Source organism: Grampus griseus (assembly GCF_964374135.1).
Source record: "Grampus griseus genome assembly, chromosome: 2".
Lineage (NCBI taxonomy): Eukaryota > Metazoa > Chordata > Mammalia > Artiodactyla > Delphinidae > Grampus > Grampus griseus.
The window spans coordinates 96,403,239-96,431,005 of record NC_139018.1 but is presented as its reverse complement, the minus strand read 5'-3'; the positions used below and the strand labels follow the sequence as shown (position 1 = coordinate 96,431,005).

Sequence of the window (27,767 nt, the reverse complement as noted above, 5' to 3'; positions counted from 1 at the left end):
TTTTCTCTTTGTAGCCCTTTATTGATTTTGGCCATCTCAGATTCAGGGGTCCTATGGAGAAGAAATGTTTGCCCATTTCAAGTCCAGCCCTTCAAGCCCATCTGAGCATCTGTAAGCGTGTCCTATTCCAATTGTACTTGAGTTTACCTGGCTTAGACTGCAGACTATGGCCCATCCAACATCTGAAAAATCAACGCCGGAGTTAGTTTAACTTTTAAGTTATAGTACTTTAGAATTGAGAAAGACTTTAGATGCTATTTAATCTTAAAAATGAGGGAAACTGTGACCCAGAGAGGGCATGCAATTGCTCAGAGTCATGAAATTGGGAAATGACAGATTGAAGACCAGAGCCCAACTCAGAGAAATTTATGTAATGGAAAAGTTGTACTTATTTATATATTGGAATGCTCTACTAGGCTTCAAGAAGAAGGGAAGCCTCTGCCAAAGTCAGGGAAATGTAATGAATAATAAAGTCCCTTAAAAATTGTTGGTCATATGGATCCAGGATCGTAAATCCTGGAAGAGAAAATGTATCTGGTATGTGCTTGACATCAATGTGTATATGTGTGTATTTGTACAAATCTGTGTGATTCATTTGAATAATCCTCAACCTTATCTCCTTTAACAGTTCTCTTCTTCCCCATGGTATAGGAAAGGGCTACTACATAATGAATGCTTCAGTTTTTTTGACGTAACATTTTGTCATAAAGACTTGAAATGGTATTTCAAAGGCAGTATAGTTTAGGATAGCAGTTCCCACTAATAATTCCTTTTTGTCAGACTAGCGGAAGCCTCTTCACCTTGTTTATTATTGGAAGAAATGCTGGGAGAATTTTGTCAAGGTAGCTATCACACAGGGTGTAGTGACAGAACTGATCATGCAGGAATTAGGAAGAGATCATTTTTCTAGTTATATTTTGGAAGGGAATCCAAAGAATGATGATACTGTCCTTGATTAATGTATCAAAGACATCAATTCTGAGAACATTAAAATATTCTAAATGATGAAAAAGAAAGGGACATTGGCCCCACAATGAGAACTGTTTGGGTTTTTTTGTTTTTGTTTTTGAGTGATTTATCTTGAAATCAGGCATGTATGAACAGAGGCAGTGGGAATATCCAGTTGAGTCTAGAAGTTCAAATAAAAAGGGAATGAGATAGTATGAGGTTCAAGGATGTTTTATAAAAATGAGGGTTACATGCAAGCCTTTACTATGAGTATTAAACATTCCTTGTGTCACCTAGGTCCTCCTGATTTTCCCCACAGTATGGGAGTCAGAGTATCTGAACAGGCTGCTTACAGGTGCTGGTAGTGTGATGTGAATGTACTTAATCAGGCCTGAGTTGGGTACTCCTATTGTATTTTTCAGTTTGTAAAATAATACAGTGACCACACTTTCTCAACGAAAAAACAACCTTTACCGTAGAAAAATCTTTCTACTTTGGAAACTTATTGCAGGTACTTTTGATTCTATCACTTTGATGTCTCTTAAACCCATCTGCCTCTCTCGGTCATGGCCACCACAGTCTTTGTTCAGACTTTCATATCTTTTCATCTGGACCTCTGCCACCCATATCCACATTGCTGCCAGAGCGTTTTTACTAATTAGATTGTTTATTTTCTGTTTAAAACCCTGCAGTAACACTCGGTGACCTTTAGGTAAACTTCAGATTCCTTAACATCTCATTTAAGATCATTATGATCCATTTCTCGTTAACCTCTGCAACCTTATCTGTCATTACTTCATGTTCTAGTCAAATTAAATTATCTGATGTTTCCTAATTTCTCATGCATCTGAGCCTTCATTTATGTTATCTCCTTTCCCTGGAATGTTTCCTTCCTAACTTACTTTTCCCTTGCTTGCTTTCTCTTACTCATCTTTCTAGACTTTGCTGAGGTGTCATCTCCAGGATGCCTTCCCTGATCACCTCTTCCTTCTCTCAGTACCCCATCCCATGTATTATAATCTTTAATTATTAGTTTGTCTTTCCTCTTAGACCCTCAACCACTTGAGGATGCAGATCATGGCTTTTTAAACTTGTATCCCTAGTATTTAGCACAATGTTTGCCACGTAGTAGGTGTTTGCTAAATGTTTGTTGGATAAATAAATTTCTTTTAAAAGATAAAAAGATCGTCTTCTATAGTGAAATAACCTCATAATCTTGTGGCCTAAAAACCTTTGAACTCATCTTGTCTCTCCATAAATTAAGGGCAAAAATGTTACTACCGGGCTTCCCTGGTGGCGCAGTAGTTGAGAGTCTGCCTGCCGATGCAGGGCACACGGGTTCGTGCCCCGGTCTGGGAGGATCCCACATGCCGCGGAGCGGCTGGGCCCGTGAGCCATGGCCGCTGAGCCTGTGCGAACGGAGCGTGTGCAACGCGAGAGGCCACAACAGTGAAAGGGGCCCGCATACCACAAAAAAAAAAAAAAAAGTTACTACCTTTATGTACTTGTTCAGTTAATTTGATGGATTGAAGCTGACTGCTGGTTTCATCTCAGGAAGTGGAAGTTTCCTGCTTCTTTCGCAGTCGAAATCGTGGCCAAAGCAGATTTATTCCTAGGCTAGGTTGGTTATTAAAGTTTTATTTACTTATAATCAATACACATTTACTGAGCGCTTGTGATGTGTCAGACTCTGGACTAGTTGCTGGATATTAACGATACGGTGACATAGGTCCTTATCCTCAAGGAAATGATAGTCTTATGAGCAAGTTCTTCACCTAGAGTTTTGAGTCATTGTATGAATGAATTAAAGATGTAATAGTAGATAGTCTTTGTTTTTTTAATTAATTAATTAATTTGTTTAGCTGCATTGGGTCTTCATTGCTGCATGCAGGCTTTCTCTAGTTGCAGCGAGCGAGGCTACTCTTTGATGCGCGGGCTTCTCATTGCAGTGGCTTCTTTTGTTGCAAAGCACGGGCTCTAGGCACTTGGGCTTCAGTAGTTGTGGTGCATGGGCTTCGCTGCTCCGTGGCATGTGGGATCTTCCCGGACCAGGGCTTGAACCCGTGCTCCCTGCATTGGCAGGTGGATTCTTAACCACTGCGCCACCAGGGAAGTCCAGTTGGTAGTCTTTGAGTTCTAACATATTTGAATGAATCAGCCAACAAATGAACCATTTCTTCTCTGGTAATGAGGGTACTTTAGTAAGAGCTGGAGTTTGTGGGAGACACTACGGACAGTTAGCTAGTAGATAATTTTTTTTCCAATTAAGTAGTATTTTCTTCTAAATTTGTTTGCTGTAACTCCTGTCTCTTCTAAAGGTGGTTGACAACAGTACTCTAATAGACGAAAATAATTCTCTAGGAATAAAGTGTGTTTCAGATATGTACACACAAAAAATTCAGAGACTATTACAGATTCATCCTTAGATGTGATGCTCGCTAATTTAATGCCTGATATTTCTTCTCCCTCTCTGTTCATTGTTAATTTATAAGTAGTTGTTTTTATTAGGAAATGTCATTCTTAGGTTCCTTCCCACATTTTTGCATGTGTGAACGAGCAGGAACTCTCCATGGCTCATTGATGAGAATACAGAGAAAATCATGTTAATCACATTCAAAAGTGAGCAGCACTGTCAGTTACTCTTCTTTGTTTTACAGAGATGAACGAAATCAGTCCATCATCGTAAGTGGAGAGTCTGGGGCAGGAAAAACAGTTTCAGCTAAGTATGCCATGCGATACTTTGCAACTGTAAGTGGTTCCGCCAGTGAAGCCAATGTTGAGGAAAAGGTGTTGGCATCCAACCCCATCATGGAGGTAAGGCCATGGCGTTCTTACTATATTCTCTCATTAAGAAACAGGCTCAAAAAATTGATTGATACAGCACATGTCAGAAAGTCTAGGATCTCTCAACCGGTAATAGTAGGAAAATACTTTTCTGGATGTTAGTGAGAGATCTAGGAAAAGTAAAAATTCAGTAAGGTAGACATTTTGAGTAAAGTCTAGCTATAGAGGAAGCTACTTTATTCCATAAACCTGCATTTTGAACCTACCATTGGATCGTTGCCTCCAAGTAGCTGGCAATGGCACTTCATTTCCTAAAGTTTCTTTTCTCTCAGTTAATTGACTTGTATCTATTGCTCCTTATCCTGGAAGTATAAATTACTCCTTTTCCCACAATCCTGAGCTTATTTAAGCTCTTTCTAAAATACAGGATTCACTGTGCTCAAGCATGAATGAGTTTCATTATTCCTCTGCCCGCATTTCATTTTCTGTACTTAGTCCAACCTGTTTAGCTATAAGTTTTTACATTTTTCCAGATATGAACTATAAACTTAAATCATAGTCTTGAAAGCATTTTCTGCTTGTTTCTGTCAAGCATATCACACAGCTTTAGTTTAGAAAAAGAAATTCAATAATATAAATTCTTGGAAAAGGAAGATCTATGAAAGGATATCCTTTCAAAAGTGGACTATGTATACAAAGTAGACATGCTCATGCCAAAGAAAACAGACCTTTTGTGTGAGAATTTGAGTATTTTAGGATTTGTAATTAGAGAATTATTTGTGTATTAGTATGATTTTAGGCAAGTTACATTTTTGTAAGTATTGCCATTAAATGGAGAAAATAAGTCTCAATAAATGGAGAGAAATTACTTTGGACATGCAGAAACAAACCTTTCTTAATAAAAACCCAAGTCAGCATTCTTTATTCCTGTTTTTTTCCTTTGTCAAGCCTTACATGTCACCCAAACACAGATGGCGTTTAGGACTGGCTTGGTGCACCTGTTGTGCAAGTGGTTTTCGCACTGATCAGTCCAGAGGTAATTGTGCCTGGTGTGCAGTGCTGTGTGTGACACTTCAGAATAGTATGCTGTGACCCCTTGCCCACAGGGCTGCCCTCTAGTGCAGCATGACTTCTGTTCTTGGGATTAAGAAAATAAGAGATGCTGGGGTAGTTAAGAGCCTCCTGGGCTGGGTGACCTATGGAAAGAGAACTGGAAATGTTTTCTGAAATAACACAGACAGGAGAAAACAGATGCTTATGCCAAAAGAGAGTAGTAAAGATTTTAAGCAAATATTAAGATTTTGAAAGAATTTAAGCTACAGATATAGAGGTGAATCCCACTTGTGTTAATATTGCGAAAATATAATCTGTATAGCCAGTTTCTGATTTCGGTTCAGAAAACAACAGGGCTTGGCTTTCTACGATTATTTTGACTGTTTTTGATCATAGCAACAAATTCTTGGTATTTGGCAGTAGTTTAGGCCATTCTTAGTCCCTAATGTTAGAAGATCCCAGAGTCTTGATTATGAACGCATCAGGAAATCCCATTTCTCCTAGGCCTAGACCATATAATAACATAACTCTGGAATACGTCAAGTTGAATGAACTATTTTATGACCTTGCTATAGTCTCGTTCAAAAACTAGCTATACTGTTTTTTCTACAACGCAGATTTGAGTTGTGTTAGTAGGAGTGATATTAAAAATTTGGAATGACTACAGATACTACTTTTTAATATGCAGTTATAAGGAATTTACCCTGTTTGCTAGGATGAACAAAAAAAGATAAAGACAGCAGTTATACTTTTTAAAAAAATTTAAGAAAAAAAAATTTTTTAAAGACAGTAGTTATACTTAGCTACTTCACGCTATATTACTTAGTTTCTCTGCAGGAATTTGGATTTAGAAAATTTGTTAAAGAGAGAACTAATTTTCAACAGCTACAAATGAGGGCATCCCAACTTGAAAGATTAAAATGGAATGTAGGGCTGAAGAATGGTGAAAAAGGGTTTCCAGTTACAGGAAGAAAATATAGGTAAAATATTGAATATGTGGCCTAGAAAATTTGTAGCTTTTAAACCTGCCTCAAGATTATGTCTCTGGAGGCATGGACATATATACACTACCAAACGTAAGGTAGATAGCTAGTGGGAAGCAGCCGCATAGCACAGGGAGATCAGCTCGGTGCTTTGTGACCACCTATAGGTGTGGGATAGGGAGGGTGGGAGGGAGGGAGACGCAAGAGGGAAGAGATATGGGAACATATGTATATGTATAACAGATTCACTTTGATATAAAGCAGAAACTAGCACACCATTGTAAAGCAATTATACTCCAATAAAGATGTAAAAAAAAAAAAAGATTATATCTCTATATCAGAGCCCTTTACTGTGATGTCAAGAAAGGAATGTCTGGGTCTCCAGTGATCATGAGCATCCCACACCTTGAACATCACAGCCCAGTGGCTTATGGGATTTGCACATTATCCTTTAGAAAGCAAGCTCCTCATCCTCGTCATAGGCTCCTTTTGCAAAATACGAATAATGTACAGTGAAATAAATGATTCTCTTTTACTCAATTTTATGACATTTTCCTTTTCATCCTTTTTTCCTAGAAATTTTCATCCTAAGATGGGGACAGGGAAGATGTTGGGGGCACACTGGGTCTTTTTTTTTTTTAATTTTAATTAATTAATTTATTTTTGGCTGCGTTGGGTCTTTGTTGCTGTGCATGGGCTTTCTCTAGTTGCAGTGAGTGGGGGCTACTCTTCGTTGTGGTGCACGGGCTTCTCATTGCGTTGGCTTCTCTCGTTGCAGGGCACGGGTTCTAGGCACACGGGCTTCAGTAGTTGTGGCTCGTGGGCTCAGTAGTTTTGGCTCGCGGGCTCTAGAGCGCAGGCTCAGTAGTTGTGGCGCACGGGCTTAGTTGCTCCGCGGCACGTGGGATCTTCCCAGACCAGGGATCAAACCCATGTCCCCTGCATTGGCAGGCGGATTCTTAACCTCTGCACCACGAGGGAAGGCCCCACACTGGGTCTTAATAGTTCTACTTCCTCTTGAATAACTGTAGTTGAAGATTTTCATCTCCATTTAGTAAAGAAGAATAATTCACTCACCATTTCTCTGAAATCAGTAGTAAAATCAAGACCACAAAACTTCTTTCCTTTAACAGTTTCTTGCTGATTGAAATGCAAATAGCATTAGGGAGGCTGTTATAAATATAGTACTTATAAGGCAGAGGGCGCAATTGGGGGAATGAACAAAATAAATGAATAAACATCATTTATATACAGAACCTTCTTTCCATATTGGGTTAAAGGCTTAGAATCATAGAGTTTTATTTTTGAAAGGGACCCTAGAGCTCATCTATTCCAGTCAGTTTACGCCTGGGTTCACTAATGCTCCTTAGAGGATTAAATGATGGCAAGTTAGTGGTAGGCCCTGGTGTGATACCCAGATCTTCAGACTTCTATTTCATTTACTCCTTCTACCATTCTTTGCTATATGTTTATATACCTTGTACTCAAAGACAAAAGGGTCTGTTTCAACTCTGGCCTACTCACTTCTTCTTCTCACAGAGTCTAGTATTATCTTGGCAGGTTGGCCACTCTGATCCCCACTGTAAGTAGATTGGGGCAGGGGGATGACATATGGAGGTTGGGATAAGAGTCTGGGAGGGAGGAGAAGCTGTGGACCACCCTCCCCTAACTTGCTTAGTTGCTGGGGGAAAGTGCTTAGGACAGTGCCTGGTAAACACTCAGTAATTATTACTGCTGCTGCCACTGCTACTACATGTAACCCTTCATCTGCTCTTTGACAGAATATGTTGTGCTGAAAGAAAATTTCACGTTTATTTTCTAAACAAAATAAAAATAATGGGAATATATGGAGACTTTTTGTTGTGCTTTTTGTAATATCAAGTTTTGCTGGGAAAATAGCTTCCAACTATTCTTTCAATCTATAATGTTAATCTGAAAGTTAGCAGTGTTCTGATTGCCAAAACAGAATAGGGTAATACATGTCTTATATTTCAGAGAGTGAAAATACGTTTTCTTTGATTGATCAGAGAATCTAATGTGTTGACTTTTATGGCTCTGTTACTACTGTTTTCATCACTTGTGTTTGTATTGCTTTTTTTTTTTTTTGTATTGCTTTCTTAATGCTCCAGAGCATTTTCATATCTTTCTCTCTGCTGTGGTTTCAATATACTGATCCTAATAGTCACAGGCTTTGCGCAGTGAAAGATACTAATTGTATGAAATTATCTTATTAAGCATTTAATTTATGCAGTATGTTAACACTTGCTTTTCTAACTACAGCATGTTTTTTGCTTTGCTTTGAAAGAAAAATTTATAGATGCATGTTACCTAAATCAGAAAGCAGTGCATATTCAATTTAAATTTTTAGGATTATATGAAAAATTTAGCAGAAAGTTACATTCTCTGCATTCTTTAGCAGATGTCTTGCAAGTTAGATACAACTATCAAAATCCAAAGCCAAATTTTACTGTCTCTGGTTTCTGAAAATGGCTTTGAATTAAGTGGGTAATTACTAACACTCCACTAATAAGCAGTCCAGCTGGGCCTACTGGCTAAAGAGACCCTGAACACCAAAGCAATATTTCCAGGAAAATATTAATTTGTCTTAACCAGCTTATTTACATAAAACAGACTAAGTTTTTCAAGAAACCAAACCCTGTTATTTAACTAAGAGGGCATGTGCCTAGGCACATGGTCCCATCCATTCTTTTCCTTTGTTGACATGAATGAGTATGTTCCATACCACAAATGGTGGATGAAGACCTCCCAGGCACTGGGCTCGAGTCTGCTATTTCTGAAAATAATTTGTGCGAGAATAACAAGGCCGATACGGACTATTAGTGTATACCTGTGTGGTTGTGCAGTGAGCAAAGCATACAGTTGTGCCTGCAGGGGCAAAACTGGTTATGTTTTTAAAAGAATCAATTTTAAAGGGTTGTGTTCTTTCTCTCCCTGAACAAATCTGTAAATGTCAGGGCATGAATTGCACTTCGAAAACCTTATTGTTTTCCCTTTGTCTCTTAGTCAATCGGAAATGCTAAGACAACCAGGAATGATAATAGCAGCCGTTTTGGGAAGTACATTGAGATTGGTTTTGATAAGAGACATCGAATCATTGGTGCCAATATGAGAACTTACCTTTTAGAGAAATCCAGAGTGGTGTTCCAGGTAAGCCGGGCAGGTATACATATAGATTGCCATAAAATTCCAGAGCTCGTGTTTGTTGGTGTGCATTTTATTCCCAGATGTTCTTGAGCATGTTATGACAATATTACTGCAATATTACTGCAAACCACACTTGGACTGGAACATGTAAAACAGTGCCTATCAGAGGGTACCCCTTAGACTAATAGTCTTTGGGACTGGGCACTGATTTAGGTTTAATGGTTTTGACTGTTTCCTCCAAATGCTTGTAGGAAAAGCTTAGTTAAGAAGAGGCGCTATCAGTTTAGTCTCGTCTGTCACATTTCCCAGTTGATAGGGAAGACATTGGTCTATGCTTCAGTGAGTTACAGTTTAAACTCAGTTCAAGAAAAAAATAATTATCCTTGTCCTTCTTCCTTCCTTCTTCTCTCAGAATGTGATACTGTTTAGATAGAATAATGAGGGTTAAAAGAGCTTCACAACTCAGTTGTGAACTACTGTCAGAGAACACACTCAAGTGTATGGATCAGTGCCAGACTTGCATTTGCACATATGCACTTACTCCTTTTCGGGGGGCGGGGATCTCAGTTCCCCAACGAGGACTAAACCCAGGCCACGGCAGTGAAAGCCCAGAATCCTCACCAGGGAACTTACTCCTTTTTTATTTGTAAATGGGAAGTACTACACATTACAGCACTGGCAGGTGTGCATTTACATGTTTATAGGTATACTCGGAATGTGGACTTATCATTGGAAAACTCCCCATATAGGACTCCTGGTGACCCACTGCATGCTGAGATGGGGTTCCTGTAGTCCCTTAACTAGATGCTCACCATATTGAGGTTCAAATAGCCCTGGCACCGCCATGTAGCAGAGACTACAATTTCCATTGCACAAGTGTCTTCAGGCTTTGAAACTGTCTGGGACATACTGAGAGTCATGAGTTTGGGCAGCCTAGAGCTACCCTGGCTTTGACTTTGGGGGTGTGGCTGATTTGTGGCTACCTAAATGTAATACCTGATTTGTATAGCGAAGGAATAGTCACCCTCCTCCATTGTTCTAATATCTAGATACATGCAGAGCTGTGTTACTGTGCTCACATGTATACTTGAATAGGTCCAAAAAAAAAATGTTTAGTAGCCAGAGGAAACAGTGGGGGAAATATATGTAGATCTAAGAGAAGATTGAGTCTAAATAGTACAGATTTGATTGATAGGTAGACGATTAAAGGGAAAATGGGTATGGTGACCAGAGGCTAGTAGTGCTTAAGACAGAATGTTAAGGCCTAATCCTTATTGTCTTGCCTAGAAACATTGAAGCAATTCTAGCTGTTCCTCAACCCACAGGGCTATATAATATCGTGGGTATTTGGTTATATCAAAGTGAGTCAAACAGTCAGAAAGCGCATACTTGATATTGTCCTTCGTGTACAAAGATGACCAAAGCACTTCTGCAGATCCCCCTGATTTTCTAGTTGTCTGTGTACTGAAACCCCTGACCTCTTGCCTATTCATGCTTGTGGTCATTGGTATATTGTTAATTTGTTTAGTGTATTCTGTGCACTAAACACAGAAAACTAAGTTTTCTTTACCAGACACCAGCCCCTGTTGGGCATCAAACCTGACCTTGGCCTTACTTGCTCTATTCTTCAGTTAACTGAATACACTGCAGAATTCAAGGATATGACAATAGAGTATAATAATATTGTGTAAACAATATGATTACAACTGTATTTTTAAAGTATATATGTGGAAAAAGACTGTCAGAAAATAGTAAGAAATGATCTTAGCATTGTACATGATTTATTTTCTATTTAAAATTTTTTAAATTTATTTTTAAATATATAAACTGGAATGATATGGATGATGTAGTGCATTTGTGGATTTCTTACAAACAGCTACAGTAGATATGGCAAAAATGGGATTTTTTTTTCTAGTCAAAAGTCTTAGGAAGACCATGAATCTAAGAAAATACTGTGAGAAAATATTGAGTGTTGCAGGGAAAAAAATAAAAAGGTTTTAGCTTCCCCCAGAGGCACTGATCTCTTATGACAGTGCCATAGAGCAAGCTGTTCACTAGTTCAAAAAGCATTACTATCAGGTATATTATTTTGAATGTGACCAACAGATACACACTCACACAGATGCACATAGCTAATAAATCACAAGGTTTAATAATCATAGATATGTATTAGGAAATTTGGGAGAGGACAGTTTATTTCATCAAATGAGATAATTAAATTTTTATGATTGAATTTTCTGGGTTTTAGATTAAAATGCTGTAATTGAAAACTCTTCTTTTTTCAAAGGCAGAAGAGGAGAGAAACTATCATATATTCTATCAGCTTTGTGCCTCAGCAAAGTTACCTGAATTTAAAATGCTGCGATTAGGTATGAATATGGCACTAGATTTATTGTGCTGGTATTGTCTTATGTTAATTTCTGAGTTCACAAATTTACTTCTTAAAAAGGAGATTATCTCATACTGAAATATTTATGGATGAAATGATACAGTTGGCTTCAAGATAACTCATGGGTTGAGGAAGTGGTGAGTGGCTGTGTAAATGGAACAAGATTGGCCTTGAGTTGATACTTGTTTCAGATGAGTGATGAGTACACAAGGGCTCATTATACTAGTTTCTGTACTTTTGTATATGTTTGAAATTTGCCTCGATTAAAAGGAAAAAAAATGTAAAGGAGTTTACGTGGTGGAAATCTATGAGGTTCCATAGGTGGAACTCTATGAAGAAGGGAGTAAAGTGTTTGAAGAAATTATCCTAGCCTGTAGATTGGAATAAAACCTTTAGGAAAGGACTATTCATTTCACAAATTCTACAAACATTTCACTCCATTATTTAATTTTGAATCTTGTATTAAAATATAACTAAAAACACAGGAAGTCAAATTTCAGACTCTATACACTTAATTGTGCTGTCACTGCCTCTAATTCAGAGTGGACATAAGGGTAGAAGTCAAGGCCTTTTCATAGACTGCACATCTTTCAAAAAATTTTCCTTAATTGCAGGAGATGCAAATAACTTTCATTACACGAAGCAAGGTGGCAGTCCTGTGATTGAAGGAGTAGATGATGCCAAGGAGATGGCACAAACCAGGCAGGCCTGCACTTTGCTAGGTATGTAATCTTATTCTTGAATTTTTAGAAGCAATAGCTTTTTGACTCGAGCAACCTTTGATTGGAATATTGGCTTAGCTTCATATTAAGTAGTGAGAATTGTTGAGAGATTTAACATTCATTTTTGGTGTTTTGTTTTTAATTTATTTTTAGATTCTTTATAAAACACAGTTGGACAGCAAATGAGTAAAGTGTTTCTCTTGGAGGTGATGGGGACTGTACTGAAATTAGGTTATGATGATGGTTGCACAACTCTGTAAATTTACTAAAAACCATTGAATTGCATATTTAAAATGGATAAATTTTATGGTATGCAAATTATTCCTCAGTAAAGCTATTTAAAACATACATTCGGGGGCTTCCCTGGTGGCGCAGTGGTTAAGAATCCGCCTGTCAATGCTGGGGACACAGGTTCGAGCCTTGGGCTGGAAAGATCCCACATGCCACGGAGCAACTAAGCCCATGCGCCACACTACTGAGCCCGCGTGCTGCAACTACTGAAGCCCACACACCTAGAGCCCGTGCTCCCCAACAAGAGAAGCCACCATAATGAGAAGCCCGCACACCACAACGAAGAGTAGCCCCTGCTCACCACAACTAGAGAAAGCCCATGCGCAGCAACAAAGACCCAGTGCAGCCAAAAATAAAATAAATAAGTTTATTAAAAAAACATACATTGAGGGCATCAGGGGATGTGGGACTGTTTACTTAAATTTTTACAAAATCTGAAAGCTAGAGCCAAATGAAGTGGGTTTCTATACAGAAACTCATGTTTTATAGGATTTTTTTGTGTTTGTTTTTTCGATTTGGGTGTCTTTTGTGGCCTGGAAATGTGGTTGAGCTGGCTTGGTGACAAAATACTGTATTACATGTAGTTTATTCTGTTTCTGAAATAGCTCATGTCACTGTCTTGTTTCTGGATTAAAAAAAAATATTGGATCTACATATAAATAAATTGACCTTTAGAAATGTACTTATATAACTTTTAGTGTTGAATTATTTATTTAAAAGCTTCAGAATATGAATAATTCTAAAGTCATATATTGGTACTTTGAGGAGTAACTTGAGGTGAGTTAATTTAATTTAAAAGCATTGCTAATCAGAGTATGGTCCAGGACCACTATGGAGCTTGCAAAAATTTAGAATCTCAGACCCTGTCTCAGACCTACTAAACCAGACTCTGCATTTTAACCAGATCCATTGGTGATTCATATGCGTATTATAGTTTGAGAAACACTGCTTTACTTCCGGGGCTAACTCTGTTTGTAAATAGAAAATTGCAAATTTGAAAAAGCCATAATTCAGGAGATGGCAGAAACATTCCTTGTAAGATGAACTGTCAGTTACTCTGTATATAGTTACATATTTGGAAATCATTTTACTATTTTTACTCGAATATAATTTATATGTAATATTCTGGAAAAACCTTACCTTACTGAAAAATGAAGCCCAAGCTGGTAAAATACCAAGGGCTGTCCGGCTTTCTCATCCTGCCTGATCCTTCAGGTCCTGCTCTAATGCTGTGTTTAGATACTCGCTTATCAGGCTGGGGTGCAACACCAGCCTGAGCACTTCTAATCTTGGGGTCTCCTTGACTTATAGTTGGTCTGTAGTTAGAAGAAGTAATTAAATAATCTGACTTAAAACAGCCTTATTGGGCTACAACTTGCATTTGGAGTAAAGATAAATAGAAAAGGTAATAATGTTAATGAGATACTTAAATTCAGTGTGTGACAATGATGGTGATAGTTTATTTAGCACCTACCATGTGTCACATAGTGTGTTAAGTTTACTATGTGCGTTTTCTTATTTAATGTTTACACACTCCCTTTGAGATAGTCCCTATTGTCCCTGTATCTCAAATGAGAAAACAGAAGGATAGAAGGGTGAAGTTACCTGCCAATGTGAGATGGCAGGTCAGGAGCAGAGCCAGGCCTCAAGCTGAGGTCTGTCTCATTCCACAGCCCATGCTCTCAACCATAATGCTAAAGCGCATTATGTGTTAATGTCAACAAAGATGAAAGTGTTGTTAACTATGACACATTATAATGTGTACAACATCTGGCATTATTCAAGGGTTAAAGATGGGCTTAAAATTGTGTGCTATAATTGTTTAGTTCCTGTTCTGAAATTGATCACTTGTTCATTTACTCTGCTGTTTCAGGAATTAGTGAATCTTATCAGATGGGAATTTTCCGAATACTTGCTGGCATCCTTCACTTAGGCAATGTTGGATTTATGTCTCGAGATTCAGACAGCTGCACAATCCCTGTAAGTTCAGAGCAAGCATCCTGTGATGACAGTTGATTTATATTTTAGTTTTGTTGATTCTTTATGGAAACAATGTGTTTGAAGTCTCTCTATTAACTAACATTAGTAACTATCAGAGAGGTAATTATTAGACAGATACACTATGCAGAGTAGAATCTTGAATTGTAAACAAAGAAAAGTGGATTCAGGTCTCTGGTGCACAGTGATTGGGGTGGGGGGCGCGGAGGGAGGGGAAGAGAGAACTTGGATATATGTCTGAGCCATATAAACAGCAGTGGGAAATATTAGATGTAAAAGTTGGATTGGTGAGACTAGAGAGAAGGGCTCATTTGGCCCATGGCTCACATAGCAGAATTGGTAGGTTCATTTGTCTCCTCAGCTGTGGAAATGTAATATGGTTTAAAAGTTACTGAAGAAACTGTTAAAAGTGGTTACTCCTGGGAAGAAGAATTAGAAGGCTGGGGAGATAGGGCGTCTTCACTATGATTTATATATTCTTCCGCACATAGTGATAACTACACACTGAGAATTAAAATTCAGTTCATTTGTTTAAACTGTAACAAAACCTGACAGTCTCAGATTGTTCTCATTGGGCATTTGTGATTTGTGGTATTTTCTGATCACCAGCATCAAAGATCACACACATACACACACTCACACTTACACACACGTACATATACAGTATATATTTATTAGGTATTTTTAACTTTATTAAAATGGAGGCAGTTTTAATATAATTCTTTTTCCATCCTGCTTCCTCAAGGAGTATAATAGGAAACAATTTTGAGATTTATGTTTCACTCTTAGGACACCCAAGTTGATATTTGCAAATCTACATGTAGATTAATTCATGTGACTTAAATTTGGGTAAATTAGACTTTAGTTTTGAAATACGTGTTTCAGTGTCTCTGCCTGGGTTCAATCCCAACTTTACTATTTACTCTCTATGTTTTGGGATGCTTAGCTTTTCTGAACCTCAGTTTGCTCATCTGTAAAATGAAAGAGACTTTCTTTTCTAGCAGTTTTGGACTGGTTGCTCTGATTGAGCTTCATGCTGGATAAATTATATTTTAAAATATTTTTGATAAATACATAAGAACTTCTCAGAGCCATAAACTGAGTGAAAACAGGAACTCAGAGAATGAAGCAGAACTCTGAAACTAAGACTCACTTGGAGGGCGTTTGCTGAGCCCAGTGACGTTGAGCTTCGGTTTTCATAACCAAATGGGGTGCAGAAGACAAAAAAAACAAAGCCTAGGACTCGTATAAACAGAGGAACAGGAAGGAAAACTTCTGGCTAAAGCTGAGACCCTAAATGAGGAATTTGCTCACCACACTCTCCGAGAGTACAAAGAAAAAGCAAGTCTCAAAGCTAAGTGGAGGGGGAAAACATAGTTCCCTAAAAATTTATAACAATAAACTGACCCTCACACATACTTCCCAGTCTGATTTCATAGTTCCTGGATGGTCCTCAAAAGCCACATACACAAAACTTAGTTTAAATTGGGCCTGGATTGGTAGTGCCCTGGATGCCTGACAGAAGCAAATGCAAATCCACCTTCAATCCAGGACTCAACAGAGTCCCAGAAGAAAAGTTACAAGAAATATTGGCTCACAGTCAAAAATCTCAAATCCCATGATAAAACAAAATAGAGCTAGGTGAAACAACAGAGAGCAGCGTCAAACCTACTAATAATGCTGAAAGAAATTAACAGCATATTTGACACAACTGAGTAGGGAAGTGATGAGCTGGAAGACAGAAGTGAAGAAATGGTGCAAAATGCAACATGGGCCCCAAGCTGGAACCCTTAACAATAGTTAAAAGAGATGAAGGATGGAGTAATAAAATCTAATTTTAATATAATGAGAATTCCTAAGGGAGAGAAAGAAGAGAATGAGGCAGACATAATGTTTGAAGAGGTAATTACTAACAAATTTCAGAACTTGTGAAAATGACACTACACCACAGATTTGGAAAGGCCAAAAAATCCCAGTTAGGATAAATAAAAAGAAATCCACACCTAGGCACACCGTAATGCTACCACAGGCGAAGAGAAAAATCTTAAAACAGGAGAGAAATAAGACATACTACTCTTGAAGTAGCAATTAAACTGATAGCTCACTTCCCAACTGCAGTAATAGGAGCCAGAAAACAGGGGACTATCATCAGTGTTCTAGAGTAAATAACTACTAACTTAGAACTGTATATCCAGTAAAGATACCTTTCTACAATGAGGAAAAAAACAGAGGTGTTTTCAGACAAATAGAAACTTGTGAGAATTTGTCACCAATAGGCCCTCACTAAAGGAAATATTAAAAGACATAGTTTAGGCAGAAGGAAAGGGATCCAGATACAAGATCTAAAATTCCAGAAGAAATGGTGAATCAATAAACTAGTAAAGGGCTTCCCTGGTGGCGCAGTGGTTGGGAATCTGCCTGCCAATGCAGGGGACACAGGTTTGAGCCCTGGTCCGGGAAGATCCCACATGCCACGGAGCAGCTAGGCCCATGAGCCACAACTACTGAAGCCTGTGCACCTAGAGCCCATGCTTTGCAACGGGAGAGGCCACCACAATGAGAGGCCCACGCACTGTGGTAGGGAGTGGCCTCGGCTCGCCACAACTGGAGAGGGCCCACACATAGCAGCGAAGACCCAATGCAGCCATAAATAAATAAAATGTTTTTAAAAATAAATAAACTAGTAAAGTATGGGCAAATGTAGATAAAATTTGATTAATTAAAAGAATAATAATAATGACTGGTGTATTGGGCCACAAAATACTTATTCAGTACAGAGGGAAAGGTAGTGGAGAAACCTGGCAGATACTCCCTTAACCAAGCAACCAGTCAGCATCACATGAGTTCTGATGCAGCACCCTGAGGAGGGTGCCACATCACTTCTCTAGCATTCCGGCCAAAAAGGCATGGCCCAAATCCGAGGCAACATAATACAGACCCAAACTGAGAGACATACTATTCTTCTAAAATGTCAAGTTCTCAAAAGACAAAAAAAAAAGAGTGAAGAGCTATTCAAATTAAAGGTGATTAATGAAACAAGATGACTAAATTCAATGTATAAACCTAGATTGGATCCTGGACCACAGAAATGTGCCCCCCCCCAAGCCCGCCCTCACAGGACATTATTAGGTCAATCAGCAAAATTTGAATTAGATCTGCAGGCTAGGTAATAGGGTTGTATCATTGCTAATTTCCTGATTTTACTCACTATACTATAGTTTTATAAGATAATGTCTTTGGATTTTAGGAAATGAACAGTGAAATATTTAGAACCAAAAGGGCATCATGTTTGTAACATGCTCTCAAAAGGTTCTGAAAAAATAACATGTATGTATATGTACGTGAAAGAGTGAGAAAGAGAATGATGCAAGCAAACTCGGTAAAATATTAACATTTAGGGAATCTGGGTGAAGGGAATTCTTAGTACTCTTCTTGCAACTTTTCTGTTAGTCTGAAATTAGTTCAAAATAAAAAGTTTAAAAAAAATAAAGTGAATCACCAGCCCCTCCTTCCCCCCAAAAAGATGGAACTAAAGTACTGGGTAACAAAGCTTATAGATTAGGATGGAGTGTTTGGAGTTTGTGTTAGTTAAGTACACTAAGTTAACAAATGTAACTTAATGCTTCTATCATAAAAATAGAAACAGAAGGTAAACCTTTCGAACTAGTAGAGAGAAAAATTAACTGAAAAAAATAATCCGAACATAGCAAGAGAGGTAGAGAAAATTTTGGAAAAGGTGAGACAAGTAAAGGCACAAAAGAAGGTAGAAATAATTACAAATGAACCAATGTTTCAGCTAATATGGATTGTCAGACTGGTTTTAGAATTCAGGTATGTACTTTTGAAAGACGCATTCCTAAAACATAAAGGTACAGATAGTTCGAAAGTAAAAGGTTTAGAAAACACACACCATAATAGCTAGAAAAAAACTGGCAGACCTGTATTAATACTGGATAAAAAAGACTTTGAGGCCAAAAGCAATACTGGAGGTAGAGTCACTATGTATTTTTATTTTGAATTTTATTTATTTATTTATACAGCAGGTTCTTATTAGTCATCCATTTTATACATATCAGTGTATACATGTCAATCCCAATCTCCCAATTCATCACACACACACACACACACACACACCTGCCACTTTGCCCGCTTGGTGTCCATACATTTGTTCTCTGCATCTGTGTCTCAATTTCTGCCTTGCATACTGGTTCATCTGTACCATTTATCTAGGTTCCACATGTATGCGTTAATATATGACATTTGTTTTTCTCTTTCTGACTTACTTCACTCTGTATGACAGTCTGTAGATCCATCCACGTCTCTACAAATGACCCAATTTCGTTCTTTTTTATGGCTGAGTAATATTCCATTGTATATATGTACCACATCTTCTTCATCCATTCATCTGTCGATGGGCATTTAGGTTGCTTCCATGTCCTGGCTATTGTAAATAGTGCTGCAATGAACATTGGGGTACATGTGTCTTTTTGAATTATGGTTTTCTCAGGGTGTATGCCCAGTAGTGGGATTGCTGGGTCATTCTATTTTTAGTTTTTTAAGGAACCTCCATACTGTTCTCCATTGTAGCTGTATCAATTTACATTCCCACCAACAGTACAAGAGGGTTCCCTTTTCTCAACACCCTCTCCAGCATTTGTTTTTTGTAGATTTTCTGATGATGCCCATTCTAACTGGTGTGAGGTGATACCTCATTGTAGATTTGATTTGCATTTCTCTAATAATTAGTGATGTTGAGCAGCTTTTCATGTGCTTCTTGGCCATCTGTTTGTCTTCTTTGGAGAAATGTCTATTTAGGTCTTCTGCCCACTTTTGGATTGGGTTGTTTATTTTTTTAATATTGAGCTGTGTGAGCTCTTTATATATTTTGGAGATTAATCCTTTCTCCGTTGATTTGTTTGCAAATATTTTCTTCCATTCTGAGGGTTGTCTTTTGGTCTTGTTTGTAGTTTCCTTTGCTGTGCAAAAACTTTTAAGTTTCATTAGGTCCCATTTGTTTATTTTTGTTTTTATTTCCATTACTTTAGGAGGTGGACCAAAAAAGATCTTGCTGTGATTTATGTCAAAGAGTGTTCTTCCTATGTTTTCCTCTAAGAGTTTATAGTGTCAGGTCTTACATTTAGGTCTCTAATCCATTTTGAGTTTATTTTTGTGTATGGGGTCAGGGAGTGTTCTAATATCATTCTTTTACATGTAGCTGTCCAGTTCTCCCAGCACCACTTATTGAAGAGGCTGTCTTTTCTCCATTGTATATCCTTGCCTCCTTTGTCATAGATTAGTTGACCATAGATGCGTGGGTTTATCTCTGGGCTTTCTATCCTGTTCCATTGATCTATATTTCTGTTTTTGTGCCAGTACTATATTATCTTGATTACTGTAGCTTTGTAGTATAGTCTGAAGTCTGGGAGCCTTATTCCTCCAGCTCTGTTTTTTTCCCTCAAGACTGCTTTGGCTATTCGGGGTCTTTTGTGTCTCCATACAAATTTTAAGATTTTTTGTTCTAGTTCTGTAAAAAATGCCATTGGTAATTTGATGGGGATTACACTGAATCTGTAGATTGCTTTGGGTAGTAGAGCCATTTTCACAGTGTTGATTCTTCCAATCCAAGAACACGGTATATCTCTCCATCTGTTGGTATCATCTTTAATTTCTTTCATCAGTGTCGTATAATTTTCTGCATACAGGTCTTTGGCTCCCTAGGTAGGTTTATTCCTAGGTATTCTATTCTTTTTGTTAAAAATGGGAGTGTTTCCTTAATTTCTCTTTCAGATTTTTCATCATTAGTATATAGGAATGCAAGAGATTTCTGTGCATTAATTTTGTATCCTGCAACTTTACCAAATTCATTGATTAGCTATAGTAGTTTTCTGGTGGCATCTTTTTCTCTACCTATAGTATCATGTCATCTGCAATCAGTGACAGTGTTACTTCTTCTTTTCCAATTTGTATTCCTTTTATTTATTTCTCTTCTCTGATTGCTGTGGCTAGGACTTCCAAAGCTATGTTGAATAATAGTGGTGAGAGTGGACATCCTTGTCTTGTTCCTGATCTGAGAGGAAATGGTTTCAGTTTTTCACCATAGAGAATGATGTTTGCTGTGTGTTTGTTCTATATGGCCTTTATTATGTTGAGGTAGGTTCCCCCTATACCTACTTTCTGGAGAGTTTTTATCATAAATGGGTGTTGAATTTTGTCAAAAGCTTTTTCTGCATCTGTTGAGATGATCATGTTTTTAGTTTTCAATTTGTTAATATGGTGTATCACATTGATTGATTTCTGTACATTGAAGAGTCCTTGAATCCCTGGGATAAATCCCACTTGATCATGGTGTATGATCCTTTTAATGTGTTGTTGGGTTCTGTTTGCTAGTATTTTGTTGAGGATTTTTGCATCTATATTCATCAGTGATATTGGTCTGTAATTTCCTTTTTTTTAATAGTATCTTTGTCTGCTTTTGGTATCAGGGTGATGGTGGTCTCATAGAATGAGTTTGGGAGTGTTCCTTCCTCTGCAATTTTTTGGAAGAGTTTGAAAAGGATGAGTTTTAGCTCTTCTCTAAATGTTTGATAGAATACACCTGTGAAGCCATCTGGTCCTGGACTTTGTTGGAAGATTTTTAATCACAGTTTCCATTTCATTACTTGTGATTGGTCTGTTCATATTTTCTATTTCTTCCTGGTTCAGTCTTGGAAGGTTATAACTCTGTCAGAATTTGTCTGTTTATTCTAGGTTGTCCATTTTATTGGCATAGAGTTGCTTGTAGTAGTCTCTTAGGATGCTTTGTATCTCTGTGGTGTCTGTTGTAACTTCTCCTTTTTCATTTCTAATTTTAATGATTTGAGTCCTCTCCCTCTTTTTCTTGATGAGTCTGGCTGATGGTTTATCGATTTGGTTTATCTTCTCAAAGAACCAGTTTTTAGTTTTATTGATCTTTGCTATTTTCTTTGTTTCTATTTCATTTATTTCTGCTCTGATATTTATGATTTCTTTCCTTCTAATAACTTTGGGTTTTGTTTGTTCTTCTTTCTCTAGTTCCTTTAGGTGTAAGGTTAGATTGTTTATTTGAGATGTTTGTTGTTTCTTGAGGTAGGATTGTATTGCTATAAACTCCCCTCTTAGAACTGCTTTTGCTGCATTCCATAGGTTTTGGATCGTCATGTTTTCATTGTCATTTGTCTCTAGGTAGTTTTTGATTTCCTCTTTGATTTCTTCAGTGATCTCTTAGTTATTTAGTAAAGTATTGTTTAGCCTCCACGTGTTTGTGTTTTTGATGTTTTTTTCCCTGTAATTGATTTCTAATCTCATAGCGTTGTGGCCAGAAAAGATGCTTGATATGATTTCAGTTTTCTTAAATTTACTTAGGCTTGACTTGTGACCCAAGATGTGATCAATCCTGGAGAATATTCTGTGCACACTTGAGAAGAAAGTGTAATCTGCTGGTTTTGGATGGAATGTCCTATAAATATCAATTAAATCTATCTGGTCTATTGTGTCATTTAAAGCTTCTGTTTCCTTATTAATTTTTGGTTGGGATGATCTGTCCATTGGTGTAAGTGAGGTGTTAAAGTCCCCCACTATTATTGTGTTACTGTCAATTTCCTCTTTTATAGCTGTTAGCAGTTGCCTTATGTATTGAGGTGCTCCTATGTTGGGTGCATATATATTTATAATTGTTATATCTTCTTCTTGGATTGATCCCTTGATCATTATGTAGTGTCCTTCCTTGTCTCTGGTAACATTCTTTATTTTAAAGTCTGTTTTATCTGATATAACTATTGCTACTCCAGCTTTCTTTTGATTTCCGTTTGCATGGAGTATCTTTTTCCATCCCCTAACTTTCAGTCTGTATGTGTCCCTAGGTCTGAAGTGGGTCTCTTGTAGACAGCATATATATGGGTCTTGTTTTTGTATTCATTCAGCAAGCCTCTGTCTTTTGGTTGGAGCATTTAATCCATTCACTTTTAAGGTAATTATCGATATGTATGTTCCTATTACCATTTTCTTAATTGTTTTGGGTTTGTTTTTGTAGGTCCTTTTCTTCTCTTGTGTTTCCCACTTAGAGAAGTTCCTTTAGCATTTGTTGTAGAGGTGGTTTCGTGGTTGCTGAATTCTCTTACCTTTTGTTTGTCTGTAAAGCTTTTGATTTCTCCATCGAATCTGAATGAGATCCTTGCCGGGTAGAGTCATCTTGGTTGTAGTTTCTTCCGTTTCATCACTTTAAATATGTCATGCCACTCCCTTCTGGCTTGTAGAGTTTCTGCTGAGTTTCTGAACTCCTTATGGGAGTTCCCTTGTATGTTATTTGTTGTTTTTCCCTTGCTGCTTTCAATAATTTTTCTTTGTCTTTAATTTTTGCCAATTTGGTTACTATGTGTCTAGGCATGTTTCTCCTTGGGTTTATCCTGTATGGGACTCTCTGTGCTTCCTGGACTTCCTGGCTATTTCCTTTCCCATGTTAGGGAAGTTTTCGACTATAATCTCTTCAAATATTTTCTCGGGTTCTTGCTCTCTCTCTTCCCCTTTTGGGACCCCTATAATGCGAATGTTGTTGCGTTTAATGTTGTCCCAGAGGTCTCTTAGGCTGTCTTTCTTTCTTTTCATTCTTTTCTCTTGATTCTGTTCTGCAACAGTGAATTCCACCATTCTGTCTTCCAGGTCACTTATCTGTTCTTCTGCCTCAGTTATTCTGCTATTGATTCCTTCTAATGTAGTTTTCAATTCAGTTATTGTATTGTTCATCTCTGTTTATTTGTTCTTTAATTCTTCTAGGTCTTTGTTAACCACTTCTTGCATCTTCTCGATCTTTGCCTCCATTCTTTTTCCGAGGTCCTGGATCATCTTCACTATCATTATTTTTTTATATATTTTATAACATCTTTTTTAGAGTATAATTGCTTTACAATGGTGTGTCAGTTTCTGCTTTATAACAAAGCGAATCAGTTATACATATACATATGTCCCCATATCTCTTCCCTCTTGCATCTCCCTCCCTCCCACCCTCGCTATCCCACCCCTCTAGGTGGTCACAGAGCACCGAGATGATCTCCCTGTGCTATGCGGCTGCTTCCCACTAGCTATCTACCTTACGTTTGGTAGTGTGTATATGTCCATGCCACTCTCTCACTTTGTCACAGCTTACCCTTCCCCCTCCCTGTATCCTCAAGTCCATTCTCTAGTAGCTCTGCATCTTTATTCCCGTCTTGCCCCTAGGTTCTTCTGACCATTTTCTTTTTTTTTTTTTTAGATTCCATGTGTATGTGTTGGCATACGGTATTTGTTTTTCTCTTTCTGACTTACTTCACTCTGTATGAGAGTCTCTAGGTCCATCCACCTCACTACAAATAACTCAGTTTCGTTCCTTTTTATGGCTGAGTAATATTCCATTTTGTATATATGCCACATCCCCACATAGCCCAGGGAGATCAGCTCGGTGCTTTGTGACCACCTAGAGGGGTGGAATAGGGAGAGTGGGAGGGAGGGAGACGCAAGAGGGAAGAGATTTGGGCACATATGTATATGTATAATTGATTCACTTTGTTATAAAGCAGAAACTGACACACCATTGTAAAGCAATTATACTCCAATAAAGATGTTAAAAAAAAAAGACAAATCCATCATAGTGGGATATTACTGACCTCTCTAAATTACTGATAGGTAAAGAAGTCCAAAAATTAGTTAAGTTATAGAAAATTTGAACAAAACAGTTAACAACGTTGATCTAATAGAATGTTTAGAGAGTGCTGATCCGCTTCTAAATGGTGTCACACCATTCATGTATATGAATGAATGAAATAAGCTGCTTATTTAAGGGAGTTGATCCATGTTGTTGGTAATGGTGGTGATTTGTATCTGAAGTGATTACTTGGGAGGAGGGGAGATGAAAGAAGGAAGGGACTGCTTCAGTGGGAAGGGTCAGGGGATGAGGCTGTCAGGAGACCCAGGTTCTAATGGCAATTCTGACATAAACTTGTTGTGTGATATTTTTTTAAAAATATTTATTTATTTATTTGGCTGTGCCGGGTCTTAGTTGTGGCATGCGGGATCTGTACTTGCGGCATGCGAACTCTTAGTTGCCGCATGTGGGGTCTAGTTCCCTGACAAAGGATCAAACCTGAGCCTCCTGCATTGAGAGCGTCGAGCCTTAGCCACTGGACCACCAGGGAAATCCGTGGTTGTGTGATTTTCAACAAACTATTCTCTTGGATCTTATTTCCTCATTTGTAAAGTAGAGATAAGAGTGTTCACCCTACCTATTCCCCAGGAATGTTATCAGATGCAGTTGAAACGTGTGAGTGAAGATGTTGAAAAATATAATGCACGAACATGGGTTAAATTAAACAAGTATTTATTGAATGCCTACTCATGCAAAGCCTGTGGAAGACAGCTGTAGGGGATACAGGGATCCCTGTAGGTGATACAGGGATCCCTGTAGGTGATACAGGGGATGCTTAGATTAGAGATTCTAGTCTAAGAAGTCACACAAATAACCATCAGGTTAACTGTTTATAACCCTTCAGTACCCCCCCATGGGCCCCCATTGCTCTTAGCGGAAAGACCAGCCATAGTATAGCCTCTGGCTTCATCTCATATATTTTCTCCCTCACTCAGCTTCAATCCCTCACATCTCTGGTTTCCCTCCCACCACACGACTTCTCTACCAGATGTCCCCTCAGCTTGGAAGACCCTTTCACTGAATTAACACCTTCTCATCCTTCAGATCTCAACTCCATTTCTCAAGGCCCTGTCTCCTGCCTCCCTCAATAGGGCATTCTCCTTTCACATGGCATCTTAGTATAGTGTCCTCCTTTGTAGTAATTTTAATTTTAGGGAGCAATCATTTAGTTAACACCTATTTCCCCTGGTGACTCTAAGTTCTAGGAGGACAGGGTACATGTCTGCTTTTGTTTGCTGGCATATAATAGATGCTCAGTAAACATTTGTAGACAAACTGACTCATTTTCTGACTGACTGACTGACTGACTGACTGAATGTGGCTGAAGAGAGATCCAAACAAGTACTCTCAGGAAACAAAGGAAGAGGTAATTTTAAAATGAGCCCTAGAAGAGATTACAAAATGCTGCCTAGATGCTGGTTTGATGGGTGATTGTGATTATCATTGATCAGCTTCAGGTGATCTTGGTGTTTGTTATAACAAAGAAATTGTGGGGTTTTAATTGTTCCCTCTTTGTTAGTATTTTTTAGTAAATTTTTGCTTAATTGATCTGGTCCTAGGAAATAACCCATTCTCTTTTGGCAGCCCAGGCATGAACCTCTCAGCATCTTCTGTGACCTCATGGCTGTGGACTTTGAGGAGATGTGTCACTGGCTCTGCCATCGGAAGCTGGCTACTGCCGCGGAGACATACATCAAGCCCATCTCCAAGCTGCAGGCCACGAATGCCCGCGATGCACTGGCCAAGCACATCTATGCCAAGCTCTTTAACTGGATTGTAGATCATGTCAATCAGGTTCTCCATTCTGCTGTCAAACAGCACTCTTTTATCGGCGTGCTGGACATTTATGGGTAAGTGTGTTTGGCTTAGTGGTCTGAGCGTTTCTTTCTAGAGACTATCTAGTAACTCTAAGTGGGTATTTGATTATGTTTCCTACTGGTGAGGAGAAGGGAAAATTAGAAGAGAATTTTTAAAAGTCTAATTTCATTTGCTAGTTTGCCTTCTCTGGGTACCTTTCTTTAATGTTAAAACCCTTCCTGTACATTTGCGCTGTACGATGCCTTTTTCATTATCTGGTTCAGTTTTTCAAAAGAGTGTATGAAATTTCTATTCCCCGTTCCTTTCTATGTGTATATAGACACTGTGCATCTGTGACCTGACAAGAGCAATGGCTTTATCGTAATTCTGATCGTTCCCTACTTGAGGATGAATATGCCGTCCAAAGCATATACTGTTAGACACGTCCATAGGCTGCAGCCTTTAAAAAATCTCTCTGCCACCTGGCTGATGCTTATCTGCTGGGTACATATTTCATGTTACTGAGTTAAAAACCCTTATTTATCTTCACTGATGTGGAAAGAAAGTTTCACAATGTTGAGGAATTTCCTATTTCTTTCTTTCTGATTTGCACATTTTGAATATTTTTTAAAGTTATTTCTTCCTTTTTCTCCTCTTCCCATATTATTTTTGGTTTTACAGATTTGAAACATTTGAGATAAATAGTTTTGAACAGTTCTGCATAAATTATGCAAATGAAAAACTACAGCAGCAATTCAATATGGTAAGAATTTTCTTGCTTGAATAATATTCTACCAAAAATTATTCTCTCGAATTCCTAGTATGTGTTTAAAGTTTGGTTCCAGAAATGAAGTTGTGAATTACAATTATTATCTATGGTTTAAAACAGCTAAACTGCTGAGGAATTTAGGATTAGTAAATGCTGCAACCTTGGAAAGATGTTTATGGTCCAGATTGGATTCAAGGTCATCCTTGGATTGCTGTCTGAGAATAGTGAAAACTTGGTCCAAATAAATTGAGAGAGGGAAGCCGAAAGTGTGTTAAGTAGCAATATAGGGGGTGTAAAACTTTGATCCCAGGGATATCCTTCAGTTGGTCGTTCCTGAGGCTAACTATATGTGGAGTTATGACTGTCTTAACTCTTACTTGCTGTATTAGCAAGAGGTAAGAACAAGAAAGCCAGGACATATTCTCTTTTCTATATATATATATATATCAATAAATCAATAGATAATGTTTCAAATGAATAAATAAAAAAATAGCTGGTAAGCATATTCTTTAGAGGTAAATATCAGAAGAAATAGCTGAGGGAGTTAAAAATGGTCACTTCCAGGGAGTGAGACTGGGGTGGGGGAGGGATAGGACAAAGGATTGTTGCTCATCATCATAAAACCTTTAAACTATTTCATTTTCAAAAAATATTGCATGTACTTTGAAAAAAACTTGGACCACCTTTATTTAGCAAATTAAGCTACTTAGTACAGTGAAATAATGTAGAGGTGATCTTAAAATCTTAGGCTTATGACTGTTTCTACAAGAATATGACTGGTGTATTTTGCATCTCTGCATAAGGAACATTAATAAAAACCTATCAGAGACTAAACTGAGCTTTATTTTTTCTCAAGGTTTTCCTGAGTTTCTTAATATTTTAATCAGTGGCACAACCTTCTGTTCTTTCCCAGTATATTTTGGCACAAGGTGACTAGAAGAAAAGGAACCAGTGCCAGCCTTATTAAGGACTGGCTAATTTGTTTATTTCTCAAGGACCTCATATCTCTGCATGTGTGTTTCTGACTCTCTCCTTTCTCTTTCCCTCTTTCTGTCTCTATCCATCTGTTTCTCCTCTCTTTCTCTCTCACACACACACACACACTTACATACACACACACACACACACACACACACTGCATCCTAGCCTCTCTCTGCACAACTGCTCCACTCCCTCT

At 38.0% G+C, this 27,767-nt stretch overlaps 1 protein-coding gene across 1 annotated transcript in view; it reads left to right on the top strand.

Annotated features, from left to right (window-relative positions):
* The window catches only part of MYO5A (myosin VA), a 182,345-nt gene that overhangs the window by 71,818 nt on the left and 82,760 nt on the right, over positions 1–27,767 (top strand). Inside the window, exons 5-11 of the mRNA XM_082648646.1 lie at positions 3,606–3,762; positions 8,793–8,936; positions 11,221–11,302; positions 11,937–12,044; positions 14,209–14,315; positions 25,609–25,874; positions 26,503–26,584. Of these exons, the coding sequence (XP_082504772.1) occupies positions 3,606–3,762; positions 8,793–8,936; positions 11,221–11,302; positions 11,937–12,044; positions 14,209–14,315; positions 25,609–25,874; positions 26,503–26,584 (946 nt within the window). The remainder of the gene's footprint in view (positions 1–3,605; positions 3,763–8,792; positions 8,937–11,220; positions 11,303–11,936; positions 12,045–14,208; positions 14,316–25,608; positions 25,875–26,502; positions 26,585–27,767) is intronic.